The sequence below is a fragment of the Bombina bombina genome, chromosome 4 (genome assembly GCF_027579735.1).
Source record: "Bombina bombina isolate aBomBom1 chromosome 4, aBomBom1.pri, whole genome shotgun sequence".
Classification (NCBI taxonomy): Eukaryota; Metazoa; Chordata; class Amphibia; order Anura; family Bombinatoridae; genus Bombina; species Bombina bombina.
The window spans coordinates 676,617,834-676,631,861 of NC_069502.1; the positions used below are offsets into that span (position 1 = coordinate 676,617,834).

The 14,028-nt window shown below is 38.7% G+C and overlaps 1 protein-coding gene across 1 annotated transcript in view; it reads right to left on the reverse strand.

The window, feature by feature from the left end:
- Positions 1 to 13,225, reverse strand: part of LOC128657756 (G-protein coupled receptor family C group 6 member A-like) — a 94,697-nt gene extending 81,472 nt beyond the window's left edge. The window contains exons 1-2 of the mRNA XM_053712166.1: positions 13,125 to 13,225; positions 3,157 to 3,454 (exon numbers count right to left, since the gene is read on the reverse strand). Of these exons, the coding sequence (XP_053568141.1) occupies positions 3,157 to 3,454; positions 13,125 to 13,225 (399 nt within the window). The remainder of the gene's footprint in view (positions 1 to 3,156; positions 3,455 to 13,124) is intronic.
- Between the last annotated feature and the right edge of the window lie 803 nt (positions 13,226 to 14,028).

Genomic DNA, 14,028 nt, shown 5'->3' on the forward strand with positions numbered 1-14,028 from the left:
GGCTGATTGGATCAGCCAATCGGATTGAACTACAATCTGATTGGCTGATTGCATCAGCCAATCATATTTTTTCTACCTTAATTCCGATTGGCTGATAGAATTCTATCAGCCAATCGGAATTGAAGGGACGCCATCTTGGATGACGTCCCTTAAAGGAACCTTCATTCGTCAGGAAGTCGTCATTTGAAGAGGATGACTCCGCGTCGGCTCCTTTGAAGATGGCTCCGCTCCGCGGATGAAGATTGAAGACGCCGCCTGGATAAACACTTCTACCGGATGGAGGACCTCTTCTTTGCCGCTTGGATGAAGACTTCTACCGGATCAAGGACCTCCTCTGCGCACCTTGGATGAAGAATTCGGCTCAAGGTAGGGAGATCTTCAGGGGGTTAGCGATAGGTTTTTTTAAGGGGGGTTTGGGTGGGTTAGAGTAGGGGTATGTGGGTGGTGGGTTGTAATGTTGGGGGGGTATTGTATTTTTATTTTCAGGTATAAAATGCTGATTACTTTGGGGCAATGCCCCGCAAAAAGCCCTTTTAAGGGCTGGTAATAGAGCTGATTACTTTGGTACTTTAGAATAGGGTAGGGAATTTTTTATTTTGGGGGGCTTTTTTATTTTATTAGGGGGCTTAGATTAGGTGTAATTAGTTTAAACTTCTTGTAATTCTTTTTTATTTTTTGTAATTTAGTGTTTTTTTTATTTAAGGTAATTGTAGGTAATTTATTTAATTAATTTATTGATAGTGTAGTGTTAGGTGTATTTGTAACTTAGGTTAGGATTTATTTTACAGGTAATTTTGTAGTTATTTTAACTAGGTAGCTATTAAATAGTTATTAACTATTTAATAGCTATTGTACCTAGTTAAAATAAATACAAAGTTGCCTGTAAAATAAATATAAATCCTAAAATAGCTACAATGTAATTATTAGTTATATTGTAGCTATATTAGGGTTTATTTTATAGGTAAGTATTTAGTTTTAAATAGGATAAATTTAGTTAATTTTAGGAATATTATTTTGTTTCATTTAAATTATATTTAACATAGGGGGGTGTTAAGGATAGGGTTAGACTTAGGTTTAGGGGTTAATACATTTATTATAGTAGCGGCGACGTTGCGGGCGGGAGATTAGGGGTTAATAATTGTAGGTAGGTGGCGGCGATGTTAGGGAGGGCAGATTAGGGGTTAATACTATTTATTCTAGTGTTTGCGAGGCGGGAGTGCGGCGGTTTGGGGGTTAATACATTTATTATAGTGGCCGTGAGGTCCGGTCGGCAGATTAGGGGTTAATAAGTGTAGGTAAGGTAGCGGCGACATTGGGGGGGCAGATTAGGGGTAATAAATATAATATAGGGGTCGGCGGTATTAGGGGCAACAGATTAGGGGTTCATAGGGATAATGTAGGTTCCGGCGGTGTACGGAGCGGCAGATTAGGGGTTAATAGTATAATGCAGGTGTCAGCGATAGCGGGGGCGGCAGATTAGGGGTTAATAAGTGTAAGGTTAGGGGTGTTTAGACTCGGGGTTCATGTTAGGGTGTTAGGTGCAGACTTAGAGAGTGCTTCCCCATAGGAAACAATGGGGCTGCGTTAGGAGCTGAACGCTGCTTTTTTGCAGATGTAAGGTTTTTTTTCAGCCAGCTCAGCCCCATTGTTTCCTATGGGCATATCGTGCACGAGCATGTTTTTCCAGCTTACTGCTACCGTAAGCAACGCTGGTATTGAGGGTTGATGTGGAGCTAAATTAGGCTCAACGCTCCCTTTTCTGAGCCTAACGTCTGAGCCTAACGCAGCCCCTCAGACAAATCTAAATACCAGTATTGTCTTAAGGGTGTGCTGGGAAAAAAAGCAGTGTTAGCTACGCGGGTCTTTACCGACAAAACTCGAAATCTAGCCGTATGTGTGGCAAAAAAGAGGCACAGCACACCAACATCAAAATCTCATCCCAACTGTGAAGTATGGTGGTGGGGGCATCATGGTTTGGGGCTGCTTTGCTGCGTCAGGGCCTGGACGGATTGCTATCATCGAAGGAAAAATGAATTCCCAAGTTTATCAAGACATTTTGCAGGAGAACTTAAGGCCATCTGTCTACCAGCTGAAGCTCAACAGAAGATAAGATGGGTGTTGCAACAGGACAATGACCCAAAGCATAGAAGTAAATCAACAACAGAATGGCTTAAACAGAAGAAAATACGCCTTCTGAAGTGGCCCAGTCAGAGTCCTGACCTTAACCCGATTGAGATGCTGTGGCATGACCTCAAGAAAGCGATTCACACCAGACATCCCAAGAATATTGCTGAACTGAAACAGTTCTGTAAAGAGGAATGGTCAAGAATTACTCCTGACCGTTGTGCACGTCTGTTCTGAAACTACAGGAAACATTTGGTTGAAGTTATTGCTGCCAAAGAATGTTCAACCAGTTATTAAATCCAAGGGTACACATACTTTTTCCACCTGCACTGTGAATGTTTACATGGTGTGTTCAATAAAAACATGGCAACATTTCATTCTTTGTCTGTTATTAGTTTAAGCAGACTGTGATTGTCTATTGTTGTGACTTAGATGATGATCAGATCACATTTTATGACCAATTTGTGCAGAAATCCATATCATTCCAAAGGGTTCACATACTTTTTCTTGCAACTGTATGTACATACACACATACAAATTTATACAAATATATATGTACACGTTTGAGCCCTTCCCAATCCAACATCTTGTTGTATACTATATTCCTTTAAGACACTGTTAAAACATTTGTATTAATAAAACTAGGACTGTACTGTATCTTATAGTTTCATTGACATTACAAATATAGCATAGTAAGTACCCAAACCAACAGAGATTACAAGTACGTTGAATTAAACATTTTATAATCTTGTTAGTAAATGGATAGATATAGAACTTTAAACATGCATATTTTCTTTATAGTTAACATATGTTGAACTAAAATATTATATTATATTATTATATTTAAAGAGCATAGGTCTACAGCGAATCATGTCTGTGCAACCATTAATAAACTTACTCCAATTTATTTAGTTATTTTTTTATATAATTAGGATTTGTAGAAGAGAGTCCGTTTTTTAGCACATAAACTCAGGCATTTCCCTACTTATGAGCATTTCCAATGGAAAAATTATATATTCAAATTATACGTACCAGAGGTATGAAGTGAAGACTTAGAATCCTTGCAACAGCAACTGAGATTTCTGAATATATTTCTCCTATAACTGCTTTAACTGAAGGTATTATTTCTGTATTATTGCACTGGGAATTGTTGTTCATTTTATTCAACTCAGGAAATAATTTTATTGTGGACTGAATGGCTTTTTCAACATAAGAACAGGAGTCATATATCTCATAACCCAATGTAATTCCTGGTAAAAAGGTTGAGTTGTTAATTTTCTCAATTGTATGTATCATTGATAATGCTTTAATAACATTCCTTAGTTGTAACCTGAAAAAAAAAAGAAAACAAATTCTGATTAAATTAGTCATTGTAAAAATGACAATGGCAGTGATTGGATATTTTAAATGCTCTCATGAAATCTATCTAAAAGTACTGCTAAAAATAACAGGAAAGAAATCTTTAAAGGGACATTCAGGTTAAATAAAATTTTCATGATTCAGATACAGCATATAATTTTAAACAACTTTCCAATTTACTTCCATTAATAAAAATGTGCACAGTCTTTTATATTTACAATTTTTGAGTCACCAGATCCTACTGAGCATGTGCAAGAATTCACAGACTATACGTATATGCATTTGTGATTGGCTGATTGCTATCACATGGTACAAGGGGAGTGGAAATATACATAACTTTGAAATTTGTTATAAAAAAATCTACTACTCATTTAAAGTTCAGACTAAGTGCTATTGCATTGTCTTGTTATCTTGCATTTGTTGATTATGCAAATCTAATGTGTTGACTGGTCCTTTAATTAAAATAATTGTATCAGCTTATTTTCTATTAATAGTATTTTAATTTAAATGCAAATTAATATTTTTTTAACAATCTAATGCTATCATGAAAGAATGATTTTATAGTCAAATGTTTTGGTATAAAAACATCCTGCTTGACATCTGCACGGAATTATTTACTTATATTATAAAAGACGAGTATATCTGCTAATTCACAAAAAAAACATGAAATAGCAGCTCTGTATTTTTATTTTTTTATTTTAAGCATTTCTTTCAAATCTGCAAAATCAATTTTAAGACAAAAAATAAAAAAATTAACACTTGCGTTACTTATTTTGGGGTTCTTAAGTGTTTGTGTTTGCAAATATATGAAAAAAGGGGTCTTGTTCATACTTTAGGCTCTAGTTATGATGCTGTAAATGCAACTATGGAGTCCTGGAAGTGCAAACTCAATCAAGCGAGCTTGCAACTGCAAGAAGTAATCGTTATATCAGGGGGAGTGATGGGTACAGAAGTAGTCAGAGGGGCATTAAGGGGCAGAAGAGATTAAAATTAGTTGAATGAGTATAGAAGGGGTTGTGCCTTTCTGGTGTCATTGACCTCACAGTCCACCGGTCTATCAATATTTTCTAAAAAAGGGGGCAAATCTGCAAAGTGCCGGTGAGTGGCCATGTGTCTCCCATAGGATATAATAGGGAGCGCTACATCAGCTAAACATCACTGCCATGACCACTTGTCGACACTTTCTGTGGGCAAGGGAGAGTGTTCAATATCTGAAGTGTTCCTAACACAGCACATACAGTACGCTCACTGAAACCAAACACGGAACACTTCAGATAATGCCTGTGTGACAGGATAATCTTCTCTTCATCTGGTCGGGTAATCAGTCTGACATTCAGGGATTCATTGACTATCTGAATCATAATGACATTGGACTAAGCTTCACTTTTGAAGCAAGTCAGAGTTCAATTAACTATTTGGATATTACATTGGAGGGCAGTTCCGATGGCAAAATACTTTCCAGGATTTTCAGAAAATCCATTTCAGGGAACTCCTTACTCTTAGGAACAAGCTGTCATCCCAGACATGTTCCCTATGCTATTGCAAAAGGTGAATATACCCGGATTAAAAGGAACTGTACCTCCAATGAGGACTTTTGCAGGGAGGCAGAAAGATTGGAGATGAGATTAAAAGAGAGAAAGTATCCCAAAAAAGTGATCAAAAGGGCTAGAGAATCTGTACAAGTAATACCGAGAGAGAGCTTACTGAAAACTAAAAATAAGCACAGTACAACCAAACAGGGAATTACTTTTGTTACAACACACAGTACCCAATATCCTCAGGTATGTGAGATTATCAGGAAACATTTTCCAATATTGAAGGCTGAGGATAAATTGGTTGACACAGTCCGACAAGGACTCAGATGTGCCTACAGGAAAAGCCCCACATTGGGTTCTATTCTTTCGCCCACCCTGCTAAAAACTGACAAAGATGAGAGGGGATCATGGTTGGTACATACTGGGATGTACAGATGCGGTCACAGGAAGTGCAAGCCCTGTGATTATGCCAAGGTGACTAAGGAATTTGTGAGTGTAAGAACGAGGAAAAGTTACAAAATCAATTCTTGTATGAATTGTAAAACGGAATCGGTAGTCTATATGATTGAATGCACATTGTGCCAGATTCAGTATGTGGGACTCACCTCCAGAGACCTGAACTCTAGAATTAGGGAACATCTCTCCTCTTTCTCCACTAAGAGATCCACGACTCCAATAGTACAACACTTTGGAGTCTACCATGATAACAACCTTAAAGGATTCACATGGTGTGCTATTGAGAAAGTTTCTAGACCTGCTAGGGGGGGTAATCTGGACCAATTGCTCGCCAGACGCGAAGCCTTTTGGATTTTTACCTTAGGCACTCGGGTGCCTGATGGTCTAAATTCAAGATATGACGTAATGAACCTGTGGGAATAAATATTATGGTATTTCGCAATACATTTACCTATAGATCTCCTTGTATATTATAATTTAAGACTCATCGGATGGTCATGTGTGCTCAACCTGTATCATATCACATTGGATTACTTTATGGGGAGGCGCTATTTGTTAGCTTGTTATTTTCTACCATATATCATTATGATGACAATTTGTTTAGATATCTTTAATTCATACAGTATTTGACAGGTTACTCCTCATTTAGAATTATTTGCTTATTGCATGTTTATAATATTTTTATAATTTGTTTATACATTTATTTATTTTTGACACATGATAGCATCTATTGTGGTATTCTTTACTTAGGGTATTGTTTGAATTCTGTTGCCCATTAGTGCATTAGATAGGATAAGAGTAATGATTTAACTCTCACATATCGAGGATATATTAATAGAGACTCCTATACGCACTATCTGGGCATTAGAATTTTTAATAACATTTAATTACTTACTAACCCTTAGTATTTGACATTTTGTCTACGATGTATACCACTATGTTGGTTATTGACATAATTATTGCAGTGTGTATATTACGGTTGTATGGGCTCAGGCAATGTATTAGATTGTGCGGTTCTGACACCAGTGGGTTAATTTTATACACTGTTGGTATTGGTTAAACTTGAAGGCGTTGTTTTTTATGTGTGCACCAATCACATTTGTTTTAACTAGTTTTAAGCAGGTGTGGAGCACAGCACAGTAGGCTATGACTACGGATTTCATCCGAAACGCGTAAGCCAGACTGTGCTGCGCCTTCTACACCATACCCTATCCTTGCTGTGTTTGCCGGTTTTAAACTGAATAAATAAAGGAATTAATTTTAAGGAAACAGCCTCCACTTTCTCTTTTCAAGCTACTATTGTCCGGAGTTTGGCTGTTTCCTGCTGTGCATTACGAGCTTATACTCTTCAAAGAGGATTGCATTGTGTGCTTTTCTACATTTGGCAGTTCCCTATTGCAAGCAGGAACTGTTTTTCACTACGTCACTGGCGGAGGGATACTGTATTCTATCGGAGGAACAAGTGTCTGGAATAAGTTGAGGCGGAGCAAGGGATCTCTGCCTCGTTCCAGAGTGTGTTCCATTGGCCGGAATTGGGCCGAGCCCCCTTAGAGGCGTCCGGATTGAATCTACAGCCGCGAATGGCGATACCCACCTTCTCCATTGGATTGGGTGAGTGAGATCTCCATTGTCCACGCTGGAGCGAGTGAATGAGTGATATACCAAGGAATTTGAGAGTTTCTTTTTAGCACCTTGCACTTTATTTGATACCTTTTTGTTGTTAATACAATACAGACTGCCTATCATATTCTGGGTTTCCTTTCCTTACATTTGACAGGATAATGCACAGAGAAAATAAGGAGCAATAAAGAAAAATGTGAGCGTGCCAGGAGAGTGCTCATCAGCTCCCCCTCTTGTGCAAATTCCCCCTTTTAATGATGCCGATGCTCTCGACCAGAGATGTCAAAATAGAAATGCTGAAGAGAGGGATAAGCTTAAGTGTGCAGTAAAGTATTATTATTATTATTATTATCGGTTATTTGTAGAGCGCCAACAGATTCCGCAGCGAAGCTGTTTTGCGGCAGCCCTCACTGACACCTAACTCTGCAGAGGCTGTCTAAGCCAGATCACACTGCAGTGGATGACAGCGGAGCCAGAGAAGTTATTTTCGGCACTGCAATCGCATACAGAATTGTATAGGGAAGAATATAGGCGTTTCTATAGCCCAAAGAATCGTTGATTGGCTTCAACACTCACGTGACTGCGGGAGTTTGGTGCACGCCATTGGTTGGTCTTCCGGGCGACGGTTGAGGTCCCGGTCTGCTTCACTAGGCACAATTTGGTGCCGCTGCGTTTGTAAGTATTCCATCTATATGTTACCTGAGCGTGTTTGCAGTTTGTAACAATATTACCCTATGTCTGGCGCCTTCTTACCTTCAATCTAGATTCGCTCGTCGTACCCCAAACATTTGGAAGAGCTGCCGTTTATTGGACTCGATTGGACTTTTTATCCGACATTTGCTTCCTTGAGCGCACCTCTACAGGGAGTCCATAAAACCCTGAAACCCATCTATTACACCTGCTGCAGGCTTATGACTTACTCCTTCACCAGGAGTAATTGTGTCACTGCCCCATACTCCAATCTCCCCTCTGACTGTCAGCAGAATTTCTCTGAGGGGAATTATGGGCCTCAGATCAGTATGAGAACCCCTCTCAAACAAAATTCAGGAGCATCATACCAGTGAGGTGTGAGGGATAAAGTGCTCTTGAAAGTTTTTGGGAATCTTTTCCTCCTCCTAGTAGTTAGGAAGTGAATCCCATGTGTAATCCTTAAAATTGTAAGCTTGAGAGCCTTTCTAACTGTAGCTCACTGTATAAAAGTGCAACTCTAACTGATTGTGCTCATGGGCAGGGTGCGTCTCTCCTTTTGTTTATGTTTGTTAATCTAAGTGTAGTAATGTAAATTGTATAGTCTTTTTTTTTTTTATTACTCTATTATTCATTAATACTTTCCTACTAGTTTTTTGAGATCATATACTCAGATTTGACCTAATTTATCTACACACATATTTAGAACAATGTCTATTATATAACATTATTATAGGGACATATGCCATTAGTATGGCTATCACTAAATGATAAAAATAACCCTACATGCATGTAATGGGATTTTATAAAATAGATTTACATGAGTGTATATATATATATATATATATATATATATATATATATATATATATGTGTGTATGGTATGTCTGAGAATAATTGCATATGTGATTTCTTTAAGCAATGATGAATATAATATGTCTGTCATTAACATAATGAGGCGATTTACAAAATACTGTATCAGTCTAGCCATGCTGTTAATATTGTTTAACATCATTTTGTCAGCAGCATTTCGTGTTGCATATTTACATATATATATACACTTTTATATATTAAGATTCATTATTACTTTTCCCTTTTTTCTTTCCTTTTTTTCATTATTTATTTAAGTATATAAAATCAATGTACATTTTGTAGGAGTGAATATTCTGTTGAGGTATACATTGTTGTAGAAATGCTATAATATCATGCTTTGCATTTTTTATATTGTTTATAGTGTGCATGGCTGCAGTTGTGGGGCTGTATTAGGGACTCAGGCACTTGGAAGAGACCTTGATGTGGTGCCTGAGCTTGTCCAATTTGGCCAAATGTGGTAACTAACTCTTCCAATTTTGCTTTTTAATCCTAGCTGAGAGCTTGTGAGTGAGTACTGGACTTTATGTGTGTTGTATTGTCTGTTTTTTTAATTCTCCCTAAAGGACTTGCACCCTGGCAGGCCCGGGGTTAACTGCCTGTGACTCTGTAGATAGTGGAGCTTTATGTGAGTATGACAGCAACTAAAGCTGTGCCTGTTTATGAGTCACGGGATGTGTACCCGGTCCAGTCTGGATGTGCATTCCTTTTTCCTGATTTATATATATATATATACACAGTACTGTGCAAAAGTCTTAGGCCACCATTAGATTTGTTGTTTTAGCAAAGTTCTAATGACCATATATACGTTTTTTCTCAGTCTCTTTATTAGAATACAACGAAAAAATACAGGATATTTGTATGCAGTATTAAACAACTGGAAAAAATCTGAAAAAGCAGCTTCTATAGGCTAAAGTGGCAAGTATTTAGTGTGACATCCCCTTACACTTGAGCAATACCAGGAACCTGGCTTTCGTAAACCTAAATGTAATGGAACCCTAATTAATTTAATTGGTATCACCTGTATTTGTCCTACTATTTTTTTATGTCAAAATGACTGCTGTGAAAAAGGTCTATTACACCAGGTATGTGCATTCCATACACTCACCAGCCACTTTATTAGGTACATCTGTTCCATTGCTTGGTAACACAAATTGCTAATCAGCCAATCACATGGCAGCAACTCAATGCATTTAGGCATCTAGACGTGGGGAAGACGACTTGCTGAAGGTCAAACCGAGCATCAGAATGGGGAAGAAAAAAGTATTTATGTGGCTTTAAACGAGCCATGGTTGTTGGTGCCAGAAGGGTTGGTCTGAGTATTTCAAAAACTGCTGAACTACTGGGATTTTCACCCACAACCATCTCAAGGGTTTACAGAGAATGGTCCGAAAAAGAGAAACTATCCAGTGAGCGGCAGTTGTGTGGATGACAATGCCTTGTTGATGTCAGAGGTCAGAGGAGAATGGGCAGACTGGTTCGAGATGATAGAAAGGCAACAGTACTTCAAATAACCACTTGTTAAAACCAAGGTATACAGAATACCATCTCTGAACGCACAACATGTCGAACCTTGAAGCAGATGGGCTACAGCAGTAGAAGACCACACTGGGTGCCACTCCTGTCAGCTAACACCAGGAAATTGAGGCTACAATTCGCACCGGCTCACCAAAATTGGACAATAGAAGATTGGAAAAAACATTGTCTGATCTGATGAGTCTTGATTTTAGCTGCGACATTCAGATGGTAGGGTCAGAATTTTGCATAAACAACATGAAAGCATGGATCCATCCTGCCTTGTATCAACGGTTCAGGCTGCTGGTGGTGGTGTAATGGTGTGGGGGATATTTTCTTGGCACACTTTGGGCCCCTTAGTACCAATTGAGCATCATTTAAATGCCAAGGCCTACCTGAGTATTGTTGCTGACCCTTTATGACTAGAGTGTACCCATCTTCTGATGGCTTCTTTCAGCAGGATAATGCACCATGTCACAAAGCTCAAATCATTTCATACTGGTTTCTTGAACATGATAATGAGTTTACTGTTCTCAAATAGCCTCCACAGTCACCAGATCTCAATCCAATAGAGCACCTTTTAGATGTGGTGGAACGGGAGATTTGCATCATGGATGTGCAGCCGACAAATCTGCAGCAACTGCATGATGCTATCATGTCAATATGGACCAAAATATGATCGCAAGTTAAAAAAAAAAAGACAGATGCAGGGGGATCTGCGTTGTTTAGTAAGGGATCTGGGAGGTGGAGGGATGTAGATTATTTAGTGGGGCCAGCTACACTACAGAAAACAAATCTTTCATATAAAAAAGTAAAAAAAAAAACTATTTTGGGGGGCAAATTGGGTACTGGCAGACAGCTGCCAGTACCCAAGATGGAGGCAAACAGGTAGAGGGGGAGGGTTAGAGAGATGTATGGGGGGGATCAGTGAGGTTGTGGGGTAAGGGGGGATCCATTACTGCAGACTGTATGAAAAAAAATAAAAAAAAATAATAAATGATTTTTATTTCAGTACTGGCAGGCTTTCTGCCAGTACTTAAGATGGTGCTGACATTTGTGAGGTGGGGGAGGGAAGAGAGCTGTTTGAGGGGGGTCAGGGGGGATCAGGGGGTGGGATGTGTCAGGTGGGAGGCTGATCTCTACACTAAAGCTAAAAATTAACCCTACAAGCTACTTAATTAACCCCTTAACTGCTGGGCATATTACAAGTGTGGTGCGCAGCAGCATTTAACGGCCTTATTATTACCAAAAAGCAACGCCAAAGCCATATATGTCTGCTATTTCTGAACAAAGGAGATCCCAGAGAAGCATTTACAACCATGTGTGTCATAATTGCACAAGCTGTTTGTAAATAATTTCAGTGAGAAACCTAAAAATGTGAAAAATTTAAGTTGTTTTTTTATTTGATCGTATTTGGCGGTGAAATGGTGGCATGAAATATACCAAAATGGGCCTAGATCAATAATTTGGGTTGTCTATTACACTACACTAAAGCTAAAATTAAACCTAAAAGCTCCCTACAAGCTCCCTAATTAACCCCTTCACTGATGGGCATAATACACGTGTGGTTTGCAGCGGCATTTAGCGGCCTTTTAATTAACAAAAAACAATGCCAAAGCCATATATGTCTGCTATTTCTGAACAAAGGGGATCCCAGAGAAGTATTTACAACCATTTATGCCATAATTGCACAAGTTGTTTGTAAATAAATTCAGCGAGAAACCTAAAGTTTGTGAAAAAATTGTGAAAAAGTCAACAATTTTCTTTATTTGATCGCATTTGGCGGTGAAATGGTGGCATGAAATAAACCAAAATGGGCCTAGATCAATACTTTGGGATGTCTTCAAAATAAAAAATATATACATGTCAAGGGATATTCATGGATTCCTGAAAGATATCAGTGTTCCAATGTAACTAGCGTTAATTTTGAAAAAAAAGTGGTTTGGAAATAGTAACGTGCTACTTGTATTTTTTGCCCTATAACTTGCAAAAAAAGCAAAGAACATGTAAACATTGGGTATTTCTCAACTCGGGACAAAATTTAGAAACTATTTAGAATGGGTGTTTTTTGGTGGTTGTAGAAATGTAACAGATTTTGGGGGTCAAAGTTAGAAAAAGTGTGTTTTTTTTCAATTTTTTCCTCATAGTTTATATTTTTTTTATAGTAAATTATAAGATATGATGAAAATAATGGTATCTTTAGAAAGTCCATTTAATGGCGAGAAAAAACGGTAAATAATGTGTGTGGGTACAGTAAATGAGTAAGAGGAAAATTACAGCTAAACACAAACACTGCAGAAATGTAAAAATAGCCATTGTCATTAAGGGTAAGACAATTTAAAAATGGTCCGGTCATTAAGGGGTTAAAGTCTTTGGAGATTTTTGTATATAGATACATTTTTTCTAAAGGATTAATATATATTCATAATAGGTTTGTGCACACATTTTTTTTTGCTGTACAGTAATCTTGTAAGATACAACCATACTCAGAATGTACCCTACACCAAACCTGTGAAAGAGCAATTTGTAATTAAATTATTAATCTATCAAGATGAAAGGTGAAATTATTGTGTTTTTAAAAATGATATTGTAAGTGTTCAGTATATCAAATTAAACTATTAAAATATCATTATGATCAAATTGATATCACAATTTTATAGCACTTTTCTTGTGTTACACAATGATAGCACAATATTAAAAAATAAAATAACGGGGGGCGGAGCCAGCTATCATGCAGAGAGGATGTGTTTGAACATGGCTCCTGCAATAAATAATAAAAAAAGTTATAAAATTTAGCTAATTCGCACAGCACAAGAGATGTACTCATTCTAAAGGAGCCCTGCAATAGCTGAGGACCTCGCTGGCGATTTATAAGAAGGTTTTGGGCGCCAGAGAGGAGCGACAGATTGAGGCCTTGCCGAGCTCGGGGTCTCCATGAGAGACCTGTATACCATGTACCTCGCAGCAAGATAATAGTAAGAGGGCCCGAGCTGGCTTTTTGGAGCGGTGCCTGCTGGAGTGTGAGGACTCTGAGACCATGGAGGGGCTGTTAGCGGCATTGCACAACTGGCAGGAGGACTTCGAGTGCAAGATGGGCCGCAGATTTGACCACCTCCTAACCATCATGGCGGATACCCATGCAGAAATTGCTACTGAAGTCTCGGATGTGGCACCCCATGCAGCTTTGAACGCACAGCGCAGTGATTCTCAGGAGGATATTGATCAACCCCCGGATAACCCACCGCTCACCGCAGAATCAGAGGCCTGTGGATTACCAGCGACCCGGTACAGGTCAGATCTCTTAATCCAGATACCCAGGGGGGACTGTGGGAGCTCCTACCATTGCGCTGCTACACTTCAGGAGGGTGCGCGCAGAAGACAATTCTACTCCAACATGACCTACAGCCTGAGGCTACATCGGATGGACATATCATGCTGGGAAACTCTGGATTTACCTGGCGTCTTGGTGAGACAACTGTTTGTAAAGACCGGTGTGGGCTGAGCATTCCTACTGTGGCTGTCATTTGTGCAGCTACCGCCATGTTCAGCAGGGTGCCTCTGTTCTAACATTGCAATCCCATATGACGACCGTTAGGTCTGAACTCACAGACTCAATTTTGTGAACATTTTATCTTGTGTCCCCAGCAATATTCATATTTGTCAGCTTACTGGAGATATGAGAACCTATATCCTCTCTGATTATTTGGCTAACTGTGGATCTAAATATGCAACTGTTATGTCCCCTGTACTTGTAAATTACCACTGTCTGCCCTTTGCTCTTTCCTAATCTAATCTTTTTCCATATATAGTGAATAGTTTATCCATCTCATACCATTGCAGCCTCCTCCTGATGATATGTGTT